Here is a 14,096-nt window from a genome sequence, read left to right as displayed (position 1 = left end):
GCATTTGCTGCAGGGGCAGACGGGAAGGCTATCTCAAAGCAAACCATTTCTAAATGGATAGGCCATTGCATTCATTTCTTCTATAAGAACCATGGAAAACCTATCCCACAGGGAATCGGAGCTCATTCCACCAGGGCTGCATCTACTTCTACAGCCTTTTAGAGGTGTCCCTACCAGGGACATCCTAGAAGCTTCTACCTGGAGTTCTGATATACCTTCACCAAGCATTACCATTTGCCAGTTTTTTCAAAATCCAGAGCTGGTTTTGCCACTGCAGTCTTGCATGGCGTTATAGCTGGTCCTAATGGTAATTGCCTCTTCCCTTCCTTAGCTTTGGGAATCTACCCAAATGTAATGACTGCAACAGTGAAACACGAAGAACATGATACAGTTGTGTATCATAAATGTAGATGTTAGAGTGTATTCACTGTTGCAGTCCTGGTTACCCTCCCTCCAGCCCTTGACTTCTATTGACTATACCTCTACCTCTATTCTTGTTTACTATGCTTAAAGCTTTCTGGTGTATTTGCTTTTTGTTGGAGGTGTAACCTTGTATATAATTGCTTCCCATTAAGGGGGCACCTGACATCTAGGGCAAGAAAAACTGATGTAATGGCTTCGGCTGCATGCTTTATACCCCTGACTACCTGACATGGAAGATGAGACAGCAACCAACGCAGGACCAAAGACTTTGATAATCAGGCTGACTGAGGGCTACTGTAAGCAGATAACCCAAATGTGATGACTGCAACAGTGAATACACTCTACCATCTACATATATGTTAAGTGTACACAACTGAAATGCCTTTGGAAATTAGATGCGACAGATAAAAGGCTTTCCAACTACTGTGAAAACATGCAAGTCAGATAAGGTATTTTCAACAAGAGTACCCAGATCCCTTACAACAGTGTCTGAGTGGAGGAGTGCATCTCCTTTATGGTAAGTGTAACTGTTTTCTTTACCATAATGAATTGCTACATTTTGTGTATTTAATTTGAGAACATTGTCCTTGCACCAATTTTTTAATGTGGTCCAACCCATGTTGGAGTAATTGAGTCTGTTGAAGACTGAATAACAACACCCAATTTACTGTCTGCTACAAAGATAGTTAAATGTAGTCCAAGTTTGCTGGTCTGAAGGTCTAGGAAATAAATGCCAAATAACAGAGAGCCCAAAACTGAACCTTGTGATACACCACTGGTAACTTTTTGTTTTCAGAAGTGGCATCTGCAACTCTAACCACATGGGTTCTGTCAGACAACCAGTGAGCTGTCCACCACACTGTCTAAATATTTATATTCAGATTTATAAATATGCCAATAATGTCGATTTTCAATGTCCAGATTAATGAGGTCTGAGCTAATGTGCTCCATAGCTTTATATATGAGACTAGTGAGACTTAGCGGGTCTATGGTTACCAGGATCTGTAGTTGGGCCACTCTTGCGTAATGGTATTACAATGGCTGGTTTCCAGGCTTCATGAATGTAACCAGTGGAGAGGCTTAGGTTGAAGAGGTTAAGTAGGGATTCAGAGAGGCCATATTTGGCACTGATAATCAGGTGACCTGACATGTTATTAGGGCTTGTGGATGACGTATTCATAGTTTTGGGGAAAGCTGTGAGAATTTGTTCAATAGTAATCAAAGGGGGTGGCTGGGATTATGGAACCTATAGAATCACTCTAACTGTGGGTGGAGTAAAATTTGCACTAAATTTGCTAGCGAGGACATTATTTCCTTTGGGTCAGAGAAAGTGTAGTGCTATTGTAGACTAGCTCCAGATATTGTTAGGTTCGTTCTTAACTTCCTCACATAGTTACTGAAGGATTTATAGTTGTATTTTTGTTTTAGTGGCTGTTCTAAGTTTATACTTTTTCAGTTCAGGAATGCAGGAAGTTTGTGTTATAGCTTTTCTACTTTTTTTTTCTCTAATTGCTGTAAATTTCACATTAAACTGTAGAACATTTTGTGGCATAGGCTGCTCATTGTGAGACTTCTCTCCCTTTATGACTTTCTGAACAGCATCTCATTGTATATCATCAAACTTTCATATGCATTGTATATCTAAAAATTTCTATGTATGAATTGTTGGAAAATCAGTGTTGCTCATTTCTGTTTTTTTATGCAGCAAGATCTAAATTTTAGAGCAGTCATGCATTCAAAAGAATCGCAGATGTTTAGTTTTGTTTAAATTGCAAAAAATCACCAAAAGCATTGGCGAGATGTACTTTTCAGTTCCTTTTTTTTCTGTAGTGTAACTGCACGTTGCTTTTCTTGATTATTAAAACTGGCAGCGACAGCATCGATACGAGTACAGCCGAATCCAGATGAGGAGGTGGATCAGCAATGTGACGAGAACCAACAGATTCAGCCACTGCGAGGGATGAGACAACAGTCTGAAGGTTGTCAGGGAGTACCATCCGCAGAGCAGCACACAAGTCCTTCTTTTGCTGGCAAAGGAAGGAAACTGTCACCCCCTTTCTCACATAAGGAGGTCGCCATCTTGGTGAAGGAGGTCACCAGCCATGCTGATGAACTGTATGGTCCAGACAGGTTGCCGCTTAAAGAAAGAGAGAAACTGTGGGTTGCTGTAAAGGCTATCCTTGACGCCAAAGGAAGTGGAATTGTATCTCGATCTGTGCGCCAAATCAAACAAAAATGGGATGACTTGCAGAGAAGGGACCCACAGGTTCTGGAGGTACTTGGCGGAGCAGTCACTATTGGGGAACTCAGACAAAAAAGGAGAAGACAGCAGGAGGAATTCATGGTTTCATCATCGGGCAAGAGGAAGCGGATGACAAATGGCATCAGTAGTAAGTATGCAGAGCTGCTTAGCTAATGCTTATTAAAAAATTGTCCATTCTGGAATGATTTGCTACACAGAATAGATAATCTCCAGTGTAAATAGCTCATCAAAGTTTCCCTAAACACCTTACAATACCATTGGGTCACATCTGATTCATATAGCAACCCCATGAACATCTGATGCCATTGACTAAATTTACTAGGCAGCTGGAGAAAGGAAGTAGATCGCAGACCTACCTTACTTCCTTGTCATGTATGTGATACACATGCATGCAGACAGTTTAGAGTCACCGGTCTGTGTACCACCTGTCGGGATGTGGGAGGCATCTGGAGTATCCAGAGAAAACCCATTAATATGCAGGGTGGGGGGGCATTCAGTCCATGCACAAAAGGCACCCCAATTGAGAACTGAAAAACTTCTTGCTAAGAGGCAGCTCTGTTAATCACTGAGCCAGTCTACATTCTAAACACTATATTTTAAAGAATTTTCCCTTCCAGAAATTGTGCTTATGACAAGGGGTGGATAAGAGCATACGGTAAAGTAATGTCTCGTGTTCTCTTAAAATTTCTATTTAATGTTTCCAGTAAGAGATCAGCTGTTGTGTCAAAAGGAATCTTGCGCTGGTGATGGCTATAGCTCCAGGGACTTAGTTGATGGTTGAAAGGCTAAAACATTTTCATGAAATTTCTCTTCTCCCATTCATGTTACCTTATAATCTGGTTAATGCTTGTTTTTATACATAACTCACAAGTATTGCTAAAGCCAGTTTAAAAAAACGTGTACATTCTTTTCCATTTACTTTGTACAAGTTATTTATGCAACAAACTGTGGAGAGGACTCCTATTTGAGGTTGACTGAGTTTGGATGTAGAGTTTAAGAAATAATAGCGGCAGGTTTACAGTTTGGGGTCATTTACCTTGGTTGCAGGCGAGGGGGTGGAGGGCTTGATCGCTGCCCAACTCCCTACCAGTAGTTCAAGCACTGATGACCATGGCTGATTTTAAGCTTTTACTCCTATTTTTTTCATGTGATGTGCTGTTTTCTAGTAAAGTCATCTAAAGTATGTCTGTGAAATGTTAAAAATACATCTGTATGTTCTTTTTTGGTAACTTTTTTTCAGTTCACATCACGTGCACTTTATGTAGCTGTGTTGTTCAGATATTCAAGCATAACATGATACAACTACCCCTCTACCCTACATATTCACAGGGGTATAACCGACATGACAAAGCAACGGGCTTAAAACGTCATCCTTTCTGGTTTGACAGACTCATGGATAGTTGTATTTTATCTCCATATAAACAAGTCCATTGTCCTTATCTTATTAGTGGATGTGGTTCTCCTTTTTAACAGACTCCCAGGATATGTGAAGGAAGATGTACCAAGGCTATTTATTGTGCAAACTATTTAGTTACTGTTGTATTGTTACATAAAATAAAAGTAAACACTGTGTAATAAATCAAAACAAATACGACTCCAAAGGTAAATGGTCCACTCCGCTATTCAAAAGTAACAGAAAATGCAAAGAGGAAGTCCAACGCACATTCCAGGGTTAACAATTATTTAATAAAATAGAATATAAAAATAAAAGCTGGTGAGGGTTTTCAGAACATAAACATTTGCTTCACTGGACTGATTTAAGATTACATTTGGGAGGGGACATGACAAAGAACATTACTGAAACTGTGTAAATCAAAAATAAATCCATCAAATGGCCATAGTTGGCCACAACCAGGAAGTAATGCAATGCATAAGGTAAGTGAAGGAAACCTTTTAAATGTGCCCTATTCCCCACTGTAGTGTGATCTCAAAGTTGGTATATATACTTAGGGGGGTGTGGGTGGGGGTAAAGCCCCCCACCTTGGTTGGTTGTGTTCATGATGTTGGCCAACTATAGTCATTCAGTGAAAGTACGCATGTTCGGTAATGTTCTGTATTGCTGTTTTATGTATGTTTAGCCATTCGAGGGTTTGTGTTTTTGATAGCTGAACATAGGCACAGCTTCCTCATATGAACTTGCAAAGGGAAATATGAATGTTCTGTATTATAGCAATAACCCACGCCTGGGCGTGGGTAATGCTGGATTTACCCACGGTTGGTGTGGTTTGGTCATCAGGGCGAAGCCTGAGTGGCCAAACAAAGCCGTCCATGGGTAAATCCAACATTACCCACATCCAGAAGTGGGTTATTGCTAAGAAAAAAAATAATTACTTTTCTTAAATAGTGGCATTGTATAATGCCTCTTTGCTGCCCTTCCGCAGCAGTCTGGTATTCTGTGGCAGTTCTGATGTACTGCGCATGCCTACGCGGTAAATCAGAACTGTGGGCAAAGCAATGGAGAAAGCAAGATCTCTGTTGCTTTTTACAAACTGTTTCGCTATGTTAAATGGGTTTAACAGCGAGACAGCTTTAAAAAAAGCAACGGAGAATCGCCGTTGCTTTTTTTAAACCTGTCTCGCTATGTTTTACTCCTTTAACATAGCGAAGACAGTGTGAAGCAACGGTGATCTTGCGTTCTCCGTTGCTGTAAAGAGTTAGTAATGGAAAAAGTCCGGGCAACCGGACCTTTTTCCATTACTATAACTCTGATTTACAATGTGCAGGCTGACCAATCAGCGTGCACGTTTTTGAATATTAATGGGGGGGGTCGTTGTATAATGCTGTTTTATGTATGCTTAGCCATTCGAGTTTAAGAAATAATAGCGGCAGGTTTACAGTTTGGGGTAATTTACCTTGGTTGCAGGCGAGGGTGTGGAGGGCTTGATCGCTGCCCAACTCCGTACCAGTAGTTCAAGCACTGATGACCATGGCTGATTTTAAGCTTTTACTCCTATTTTTTTCATGTGATGTGCTGTTTTCTAGGAAAGTCATCTAAAGTACGTCTGTGAAATGTTAAAAATACATCTGTATGTTCTTTTTTGGTAACTTTTTTCAGTTCGCATCACATATGCACTTTACGTAGCTGTGTTATTCAGATATTCAAGCATAACATGATACAACTACCCCTCTACCCCACATATTCACAGGGGTATAACCGACATGACAAAGCAACGGGCTTAAAACGTCATCCTTTCTGGTTTGACAGAATCATGGGTAGTTGTATTTTATCTCCATATAAACAAGTCCATTGTCCTTATCTTATTAGTGGATGTGGTTCTCCTTTTTAACAGACTCCCAGGATATGTGAAGGAAGATGTACCAAGGCTATTTATTGTGCAAACTATTTAGTTACTGTTGTATTGTTACATAAAATAAAAGTAAACACTGTGTAATAAATCAAAACAAATACGACTCCAAAGGTAAATGGTCCACTCCGCTATTCAAAAGTAACAGAAAATGCAAAGAGGAAGTCCAACGCACATTCCAGGGTTAAAAATTATTTAATAAAATAGAATATAAAAATAAAAGCTGGTGAGGGCTTTCACAACATAAACATTTGCTTCACTGGACTGATTTAAGATTACATTTGGGAGGGGACATGATAAAGAACATTACTGAAACTGTGTAAATCAAAAATAAATCCATCAAATGGCCATAGTTGGCCACAACCAGGAAGTAATGCAATGCATAAGGTAAGTGAAGGAAACCTTTTAAATGTGCCCTATTCCCCACTGTAGTGTGATCTCAAAGTTGGTATATATAGTTAGGGGGGTGTGGGTGGGGGTGAAGCCCCCACCTTGGTTGTGTTCATGATGTTGGCCAACTATAGTCATTCAGTGAAAGTACGCATGTTCGGTAATGTTCTGTATTGCTGTTTTATGTATGTTTAGCCATTCGAGGGTTTGTGTTTTTGATAGCTGACATAGGCACAGCATCCTCATATGAACTTGCAAAGGGAAGCATGAATGTTCTGTATTATAGCAATAACCCACGCCTGGGTGTGGGTAATGCTGGATTTACCCACGGTTGGTGTGGTTTGGTCATGAGGGCGAAGCCTGAGTGGCCAAACAAAGCCGTCCATGGGTAAATCCAACATTACCCACATCCAGAAGTGGGTTATTGCTAAGAAAAAAAATAATTACTTTTCTTAAATAGTGGCATTGTATAATGCCTCTTTGCTGCCCTTCCGCAGCAGTCTGGTATTCTGTGGCAGTTCTGATGTACTGCGCATGCGTATGCCTACGCAGTAAATCAGAACTGTGGGCAAAAGCAATGGAGAAAGCAAGATCTCTGTTGCTTTTTACAAACTGTTTCGCTATGTTAAATGGGTTTAACAGCGAGACAGCTTTAAAAAAAGTAACGGAGAATCGCCGTTGCTTTTTTTAAACCTGTCTCGCTATGTTAAACTCCTTTAACATAGCGAAGACAGTGTGAAGCAACGGTGATCTTGCGTTCTCCGTTGCTGTAAAAAAAGAGGTTATAGTAATGGAAAAAGTCCGGGCAACCGGACCTTTTTCCATTACTATAACTCTGATTTACAATGTGCAGGCTGACCAATCAGCGTGCACGTTTTTGAATATTAATGGGGGGGGTCGTTGTATAATGCTGTTTTATGTATGTTTAGCCATTCAAGGGTTTGTTTTTGATAGCTGAACATAGGCATAGCTTCCTCATGAACTTCAGCAAAGGGAAGCATGAGTGTTCTGTATTGCTGCTGTTCATCATGTTTCACTGCTGCAGTCATTACACTTGGGTTATCCTACCGTCAGGCGGTCCCGCAGTCGGCCAGAGTTCCAAAGTCTTGGTCCGGCATCAGTTGCGGTCGCTTCTTCCCTGACGTCAGGGTGCCAGGGGTATATAAGATGCAGCCAACGCCATATTCTTCAGTCTTTCTTGCCTCGCGGTGCCCGAAGCAAAAGCAGTTCGCAAGTGCCGGTCGGCCGACTCCTGAGATTTTCAATTCGAATTTCAGATCCGAAGTCTTCTATAAAGCTAAGTACCCCGTTGGGGAAACTTTTTCTTGCCTCAGACCGATGTCAGTAAAAGTTAATAGTTGTATTTCTTGTGGGAAGCAAATACCTCATAAGGATTTTCATTCTTACTGTATTCCATGCCTAGGCCCAGACCACAACGTCACTAGTTGTCGGTTTTGTGTTAGATTTAACAAACGCACTATTAAACGTCGATTTGATTTTGCTCGCCATTACCTTGGCCGAAGGTTTAATTTTACCATGCCGTCAGAACAACCGACTGGAATACACAAAAACCACAAGGATAAGGACAGGCATCTGAGGCCCAAAACTGACTATGAAGCCTCTTCTAGGCCAGTCGCTGGTTCGCCGGTTCTCAGTGAGGCGCTTTCACAGCCCCTGACATCTGCTACCTCAGAGCCACAGGCCGCCTCCGACTCCCACGTGGAGATTTCTAGGCCTCTGGATACTCAAGGTGTTGGGCCTACGGAAACTAACCCTTCAGATGGGTCCAGAGCTGCTGAGCAGGCATCGGCTTCTGAGGGTGTTTTCAGACCTTCACAGCTTATCATAAAATCTACAGCCAAGTCTAAAACTCCATTAAAGACAAAGAGGCAAGTACAGCATTCACCTGGACAGGCCTCCACGCCTAAAAAAACAAATGCTCAAAATGGCCGAAGACTTAATTACTCTGATCAGGGGTTCCCATCCCCCTCCTGTTAAAAGGCCTAGGCAGGATACAGACTATGATTCCTCTGACCAGGTTTCCATTTCTTCTGATTCCTCTTCGGACCATGGATACTCTTTACCCCCCTATGAGGACTCGGATGCTGCAGAATGTATTCCTTCAGCCTCTCCTACTGAGGATTATTCTTTTGAGGAAACTTTACATACCATGAGGGAGCATTTGCATTGGGACTCTCAGGATTACTCAGAATCCAAGAAAAGGCTCGGAGACTTTCTCTTATTACCTCAGCACAGACCCCTTGCTTTTCCGCCAGTATTAGATATTGTGGATGATGTGTTCTCTGAATCCAGTTTAAATCCTGATTCTTTGCCTCCTGCTCCTGTCAAGCCAGACAGGTACTACAGAGTCCCTGAGTCTCACAAAATTCTTTATAAAAACCCTGCTGCTGATCCAGAAACTATTTCCCAGGGTCCCAAAGGGGTAAAGGCTTCCACGGCTAAGAATCCAGTTCCTTCTGTCAGGGATTCTAGAGCATTAGACAGATGGGGGAAGAAAGTTTACACTTCTGCAACTTTAGTAGTGAGAGCTTTAAATTGCCAGTTTCACATGCTTAAATATCAGCAATATTTAATGTCTCTGTTAAAAACAGAAAACGATTACAATTTCAGAACATCCTGGCTATAAGGAAATGCAGGAATTATTGCATGCAGCTTGAACAAGTGGGAAAACATACTTTGCAATGTGGTTTTGATTCATTAGAGGCTTCTTGTAAAGCAGCAGTTACAGGATCTGTGATTTGAAGGCATGCTTGGTTAAAAGAACAAGCTTTACCTGATCATGTTAAGGCTAAATTATTGGATGCTCCTTTACAGCAGGATATTTTATTTGGTGTTAAGGCAGAAGAGGTATTAAAGAAAATGGAGGATAAGGCAAAATCTATGCAAACAGTCAAGGATTTCTTACAGGTACAGCCACCTTGATTTAGCAGAAATTGTCCTTCAAAGAATTGGTCCTTTCCAGTGACAGATAGACCACAAAGAGGCAGATACAGACGCCCAAGAGGCAGATCTCAGCCCCAAGGCTCTTACAGACCACGACAGTGGAGTGCTACAACCCCAAAAGGTGGTGAAGTCACAACCTTACAGGAAACAGTCCCAATGACTTCCCCTTTCGAATGCCAAGCACTTACCTTTTGGCAGCTCCCTTAGGGGGAAAACTAGTACTTTTTTCTCAAAATTGGCATAATCACCCAAGACAGATGGGTTCTGAACATTGTCTCTCAAGGTTACAGGTTCCACTTTCACACTCTACCAAGGCTAAAAGGAATGCCAGACCTGCCACAAAATCAATGGGCAGAGGCACAAAAACAAATCACAGCCCTCATGGACACGAGAGCTATCCAAAAAGTGCCACAAGAGGGACAGGGACAAGGATTTTACTCCATACTTTTCTTGGTCCCCAGAAAGGACAAAGCCTGGAGACCCATACTAGACCTTTCTACTCTAAATACTTACCTGGATGTTCCGAAATTCAAAATGTTGACACTACAGCAGCTTCTTCCCATGCTGGGCAAGAAGGCTTGGCTTGTTACTTTGGACCTCAAAGAGGCATACCTGCATGTCCCTATCAGACAAAATTGCAGAAGATACCTCAGATTCATAGCTGGTTCAATGCATTGCCAATTCTCTGCACTGCCCTTTGGCTTATCTACTGCACCCAGGGTCTTCACAAAGTGCCTGGCACCAGTAATTGCATTTTGCAGACAAAAAGGAATTAAAATATATACATACCTGGACGACTGCCTTATTCAAGCAGAGAGCAAGGACATTCTTCTAAAGCATCTGGCGTTTGTAAAAAGGTTGCTAATTTGCCTAGGGTACACAGTAAATGAAAAGAAATCAAAATTAGTGCCCTCACAAGAGATGATATTCCTGGGTGCCATCTTAAATACAACGGCCCCGATGGCTTATCTCACGCCAGGCAAGCAAGGACAACTGACTCAGTACTTTCAGTTGATGGCAACAAAAACCCAACTCCCTGCAAGAAAAATTCTGCAGGCCTTGGGATTCATGGCATCTTGCATACTTCTAATTCCATATGCCAGACTGCATATGAGGAAATTACAATGGTACCTAAAGAGTGTTTGGTCTCAACACTGTCACAGTTTGGAAGCCGTAATACCACAAATTCCCTGCCTACAACAGGAGTTTCAATGGTGGGCACAGGCATGTCACCTCAACAAGGGACAGCCTTTCACTCTACCCACAGCCAAGATGACACTAACAGATGCTTCGGATTACACCTGGGGAGCACACATGGCAGGAAAATGTATTCAGGGCAAGTGGACCGCAGACCAAATGCATCTTCACATCAATCAGAGAGATGTTGGCTTTACAAAATGCCCTAACAGCTTTCAAGGACCTTCTGCATCCAAGACAACTATTATTAAATACAGACAACACCACAGTTATAAGCAAGCAAGGGGGGGGGGGGGCACTCATTCTTATCTCTATCCCCTATGCAGACAAGCCATGACCTTGTGGAACACAGCTCTAACCTATCAAGTTCATCTACAGGCAGAATTCCTGCCAGGAAAGAAAAATACTCTGGCAGACGACTTAAGCAGAAACATCATGGATCCTCACGAGTGGAAATTAAATCCACAAGTATTCAGCATGATAACGCAAAAATGGGGGTGCCCAGACATAGATCTTTTTGCCACCCCAATGAATTGCCAACTACAAAAATTCTGCACAAGGACTTATCACACACAAGCATAGAAAGAGGATGCTCTCTCGTTCAGCAGGAAAAGAAATGTTTATGCCTTCCCACCACTGCCTCTCCTTTCAAAAGTACTCCTAAAAGCCAGACAAGAAAAACCACAGATGATCCTGCCCCAGACTGGCCACGCCAGCACTGGTACCCAATCTTAAAGAACTTAGCTCAAGGCCCACCATGGATTTTACCTCAAACTCCGCACCTTCTGACTCAACAAAACAATCAGATCCTGCACAGTCAGCTCAAAACCTTAAACCTGGCTGCATGGCAGATTCATTAGTCAAGCAGACAACACCACTCTCTAAAGCTGTTATGGATGTCATTTTGGAGGCCAGGAGGCCTAGCACCAGGAAGTCTTATTCAGAAAAGTGGAAGAGATTCTGTGCCTGGAACCAGGCTCAAAGCTTTGACCCTGTTTTCCCAAATATTCCTCGGATATTACAATACTTTACTGAGATGCTGGACAAAGGACTACCCTTCTCATCCATTAAAATCCACGCCTCTCGGCTCATTACAACACAGATCCTCCTATTTTCTCTCATCCATTGCTAAAACAATACCTCAGAGGGGCTAAAAACATAAGACCTCCACGGAGAGCACCAACACCAACTTGGGACCTCAATTTTGTCTTGGAAAAATTTACTTCACCTCCTTTTCAGCCAGCCAATTCAGCAGAATTAAAATATATATCATGGAAAACTGCTCTGCTTCTGGCAATAACCTCAGCACGAAGAGTCTCAGTTACAGGCACTAATGGCAGTGGAACCTTTAATCATTTTTCATCAGGACAGGGTTTCTTTAAGAACAAACCCTTTATTTATGCCTAAGGTGGTATGCAGTGTGGCTCTTAACCAAACTATTCTTTTGCCAACTTTTTATCCAAATCCCCAGAATAAAGGAGAGACTTCTGCATTCCTTGGACATACACAGACCATTACGTTTGTACTTGGACAAAACAAAAGCTTTCAGAAAAACTGAGCAATTGTTTGTAGCATATGCTGCAGGATCACAGGGAAAGTCTATTTCAAAGTGGCAGGATAACCCAAGTGTAATGACTGCAGCAGTGAAGACATCTACATTTATGGTAGGTACAAAACTGTACTTTTTAGGTACGTTTAGCCATTCGAGGGTTTGTGTTTTTGATAGCTGAACCTAGGCCCAGCTTCCTCATGAACTTCAGCAAAGGGAAGCATGAATGTTCTGTATTGCTGATGTTCTTCGTGTTTCACTGTTGCAGTCATTACATTTATGTAATCCTGCTGGCAGGTTGCCTCAGTTGGCCTGAATTCCAAAGTCCTGGGTCCTGCGTCGGCTGCTGTCGCCCCTTCCCTGACGTCAGGGGTATAAAAGATGCAGCCAACGCCATTTTCTTTAGTCTTTCTTGCCAAAGCAGAAGCAGTTCGCAAGTGCCGGTCGACTCCTGAGATTTTTGTGTTCGAGTTTCAGATCCGAAGTCTTCAATAAAGCTAAGTAACCCGTTGGGGAAACTTTTTTTTTTTTTTTCTTGCTCCAGACCGATGTCGGAAAAAGTTAATAATTGTATTTCTTGTGAAAGCAAATACCTCATAAGGACTTTCATTCTTACTGTATTCCTTGCCTAGGCCCTGATCACAATGTTGTTGGTTGTCTGTTTTGTGCTAGATTTAACCAACGCACTGTTAAGCGTCGGTATGATTTTGTATTAAACTATTTTGGAAGCCGGTTTAATTATCCAGAAATGTCGTCTGATAGCCATCTGACTACCGGAGTTCACAAAAAACGCAAAGAAAAGGAGAGACAACCGAGGCCCAAAACCGCCAGTCGCCGGTTCTCAGTGAGTTGCTTTCGCAGCCCCTGATGCCCGCTACTTTAGAGTCGCAGGCTGCTACCGACTGCCACGTGGAGTCGGCCATGCCACTGAAAACTCAAGGTATTGGAGCCGCTGATACTATTCCTTCAGATGGGTCCAGAGCCACTGAGCAGGCACAGGCGTCTGAGGGTGTATTCGGACCTAAACATCTTTACATTAAACCAACCTCAGCTTCAAAGGCAAAGACTAAAGCACCTTCTAAAGCAAAGAAACAAACTCAAGAGCCATGTGGACAGGTCTCTATGCCCAAAAAACAGATGCTCAAAATGGCCGAAGACTTAATTACCTTGATTAGGGTTTCCCATCCCCCTCCTGATAAGAGGCCTAGGCAAGAGACTGACTATGAATCTTCAGATCAGGTTTCTATTTCTTCTGATTCCTCTTCTGATCAGGAATATTCTCTTCCCCCATGAGGATTTTGATGCTGAAGAATCTATACCTTCAGCTTCTCCTCCAGAGGACTATTCTTTTGGGGAAACCTTGCATACCATGAGGGAGCATTTCCACTGGGAGAGCCAAGATTTTTCTGAATCTAAAAAGAGGCTCAGGGATTTCCTTTTACTACCCTAACACAGGCCACTAGCCATTCCACCTGTTAGATATTGTAGATGATGTGTTTGCTGAGTCTAGTCTTACCCCTGACTCTCTACATCCGGCTCCTGTTAAGCCTGACAGATATTACAGGGTCCCTGACTCATAAATTCCTTTTTAAAAACCCTGCTGCTGTAGACCCAGAAACTATTTCACAGGGTCCCAAAGGAGTTAAGGCTTCCGCTGCAAAAAAACCCTACCCCCTCTGACAGAGATTCTAGGGCACTGGATAGATGGGGGAAAAAAGGTTTACACATCTGCTACCTTGGCTATAAGGGCCTTAAACTGTCAGTTTCATATGCTTAAATATCAGCAACATGTTATGGCATTGCTTAAACAGAAAATGTTATGAATGTGCAGAAAACGAGGAAATGCAGGATTTATTGCATGCAGCTGAGCAAGTTGGAAAGCATACTTTACAGTATGGTTTGGATTCTTTGGAGGCCTCCCGCAGGGCCGCAATTATGGGTTCTGTAATTAGGAGGCATGCTTGGTTAAAGGAACAAAATCTGCCTGATCATGTCAAGGTAAAAT

At 42.2% G+C, this 14,096-nt stretch overlaps 1 protein-coding gene across 4 annotated transcripts in view; it reads left to right on the top strand.

Moving 5' to 3' along the window:
* LOC122814020 overlaps positions 1–14,096 on the top strand; it is a 146,215-nt gene that overhangs the window by 101,008 nt on the left and 31,111 nt on the right. For all 4 annotated transcript variants that reach the window (XM_044086603.1, XM_044086599.1, XM_044086602.1 and 1 more), the window contains one exon: positions 2,295–2,813. In XM_044086603.1, coding sequence (XP_043942538.1) covers positions 2,295–2,813 — 519 coding nt within the window. The remainder of the gene's footprint in view (positions 1–2,294; positions 2,814–14,096) is intronic.

This window comes from Protopterus annectens, chromosome 10.part0, assembly GCF_019279795.1.
Source record: "Protopterus annectens isolate FY-2018-M chromosome 10.part0, PAN1.0, whole genome shotgun sequence".
NCBI lineage: Eukaryota > Metazoa > Chordata > Ceratodontiformes > Protopteridae > Protopterus > Protopterus annectens.
This window is presented reverse-complemented; position numbering and strand designations above follow the sequence as displayed.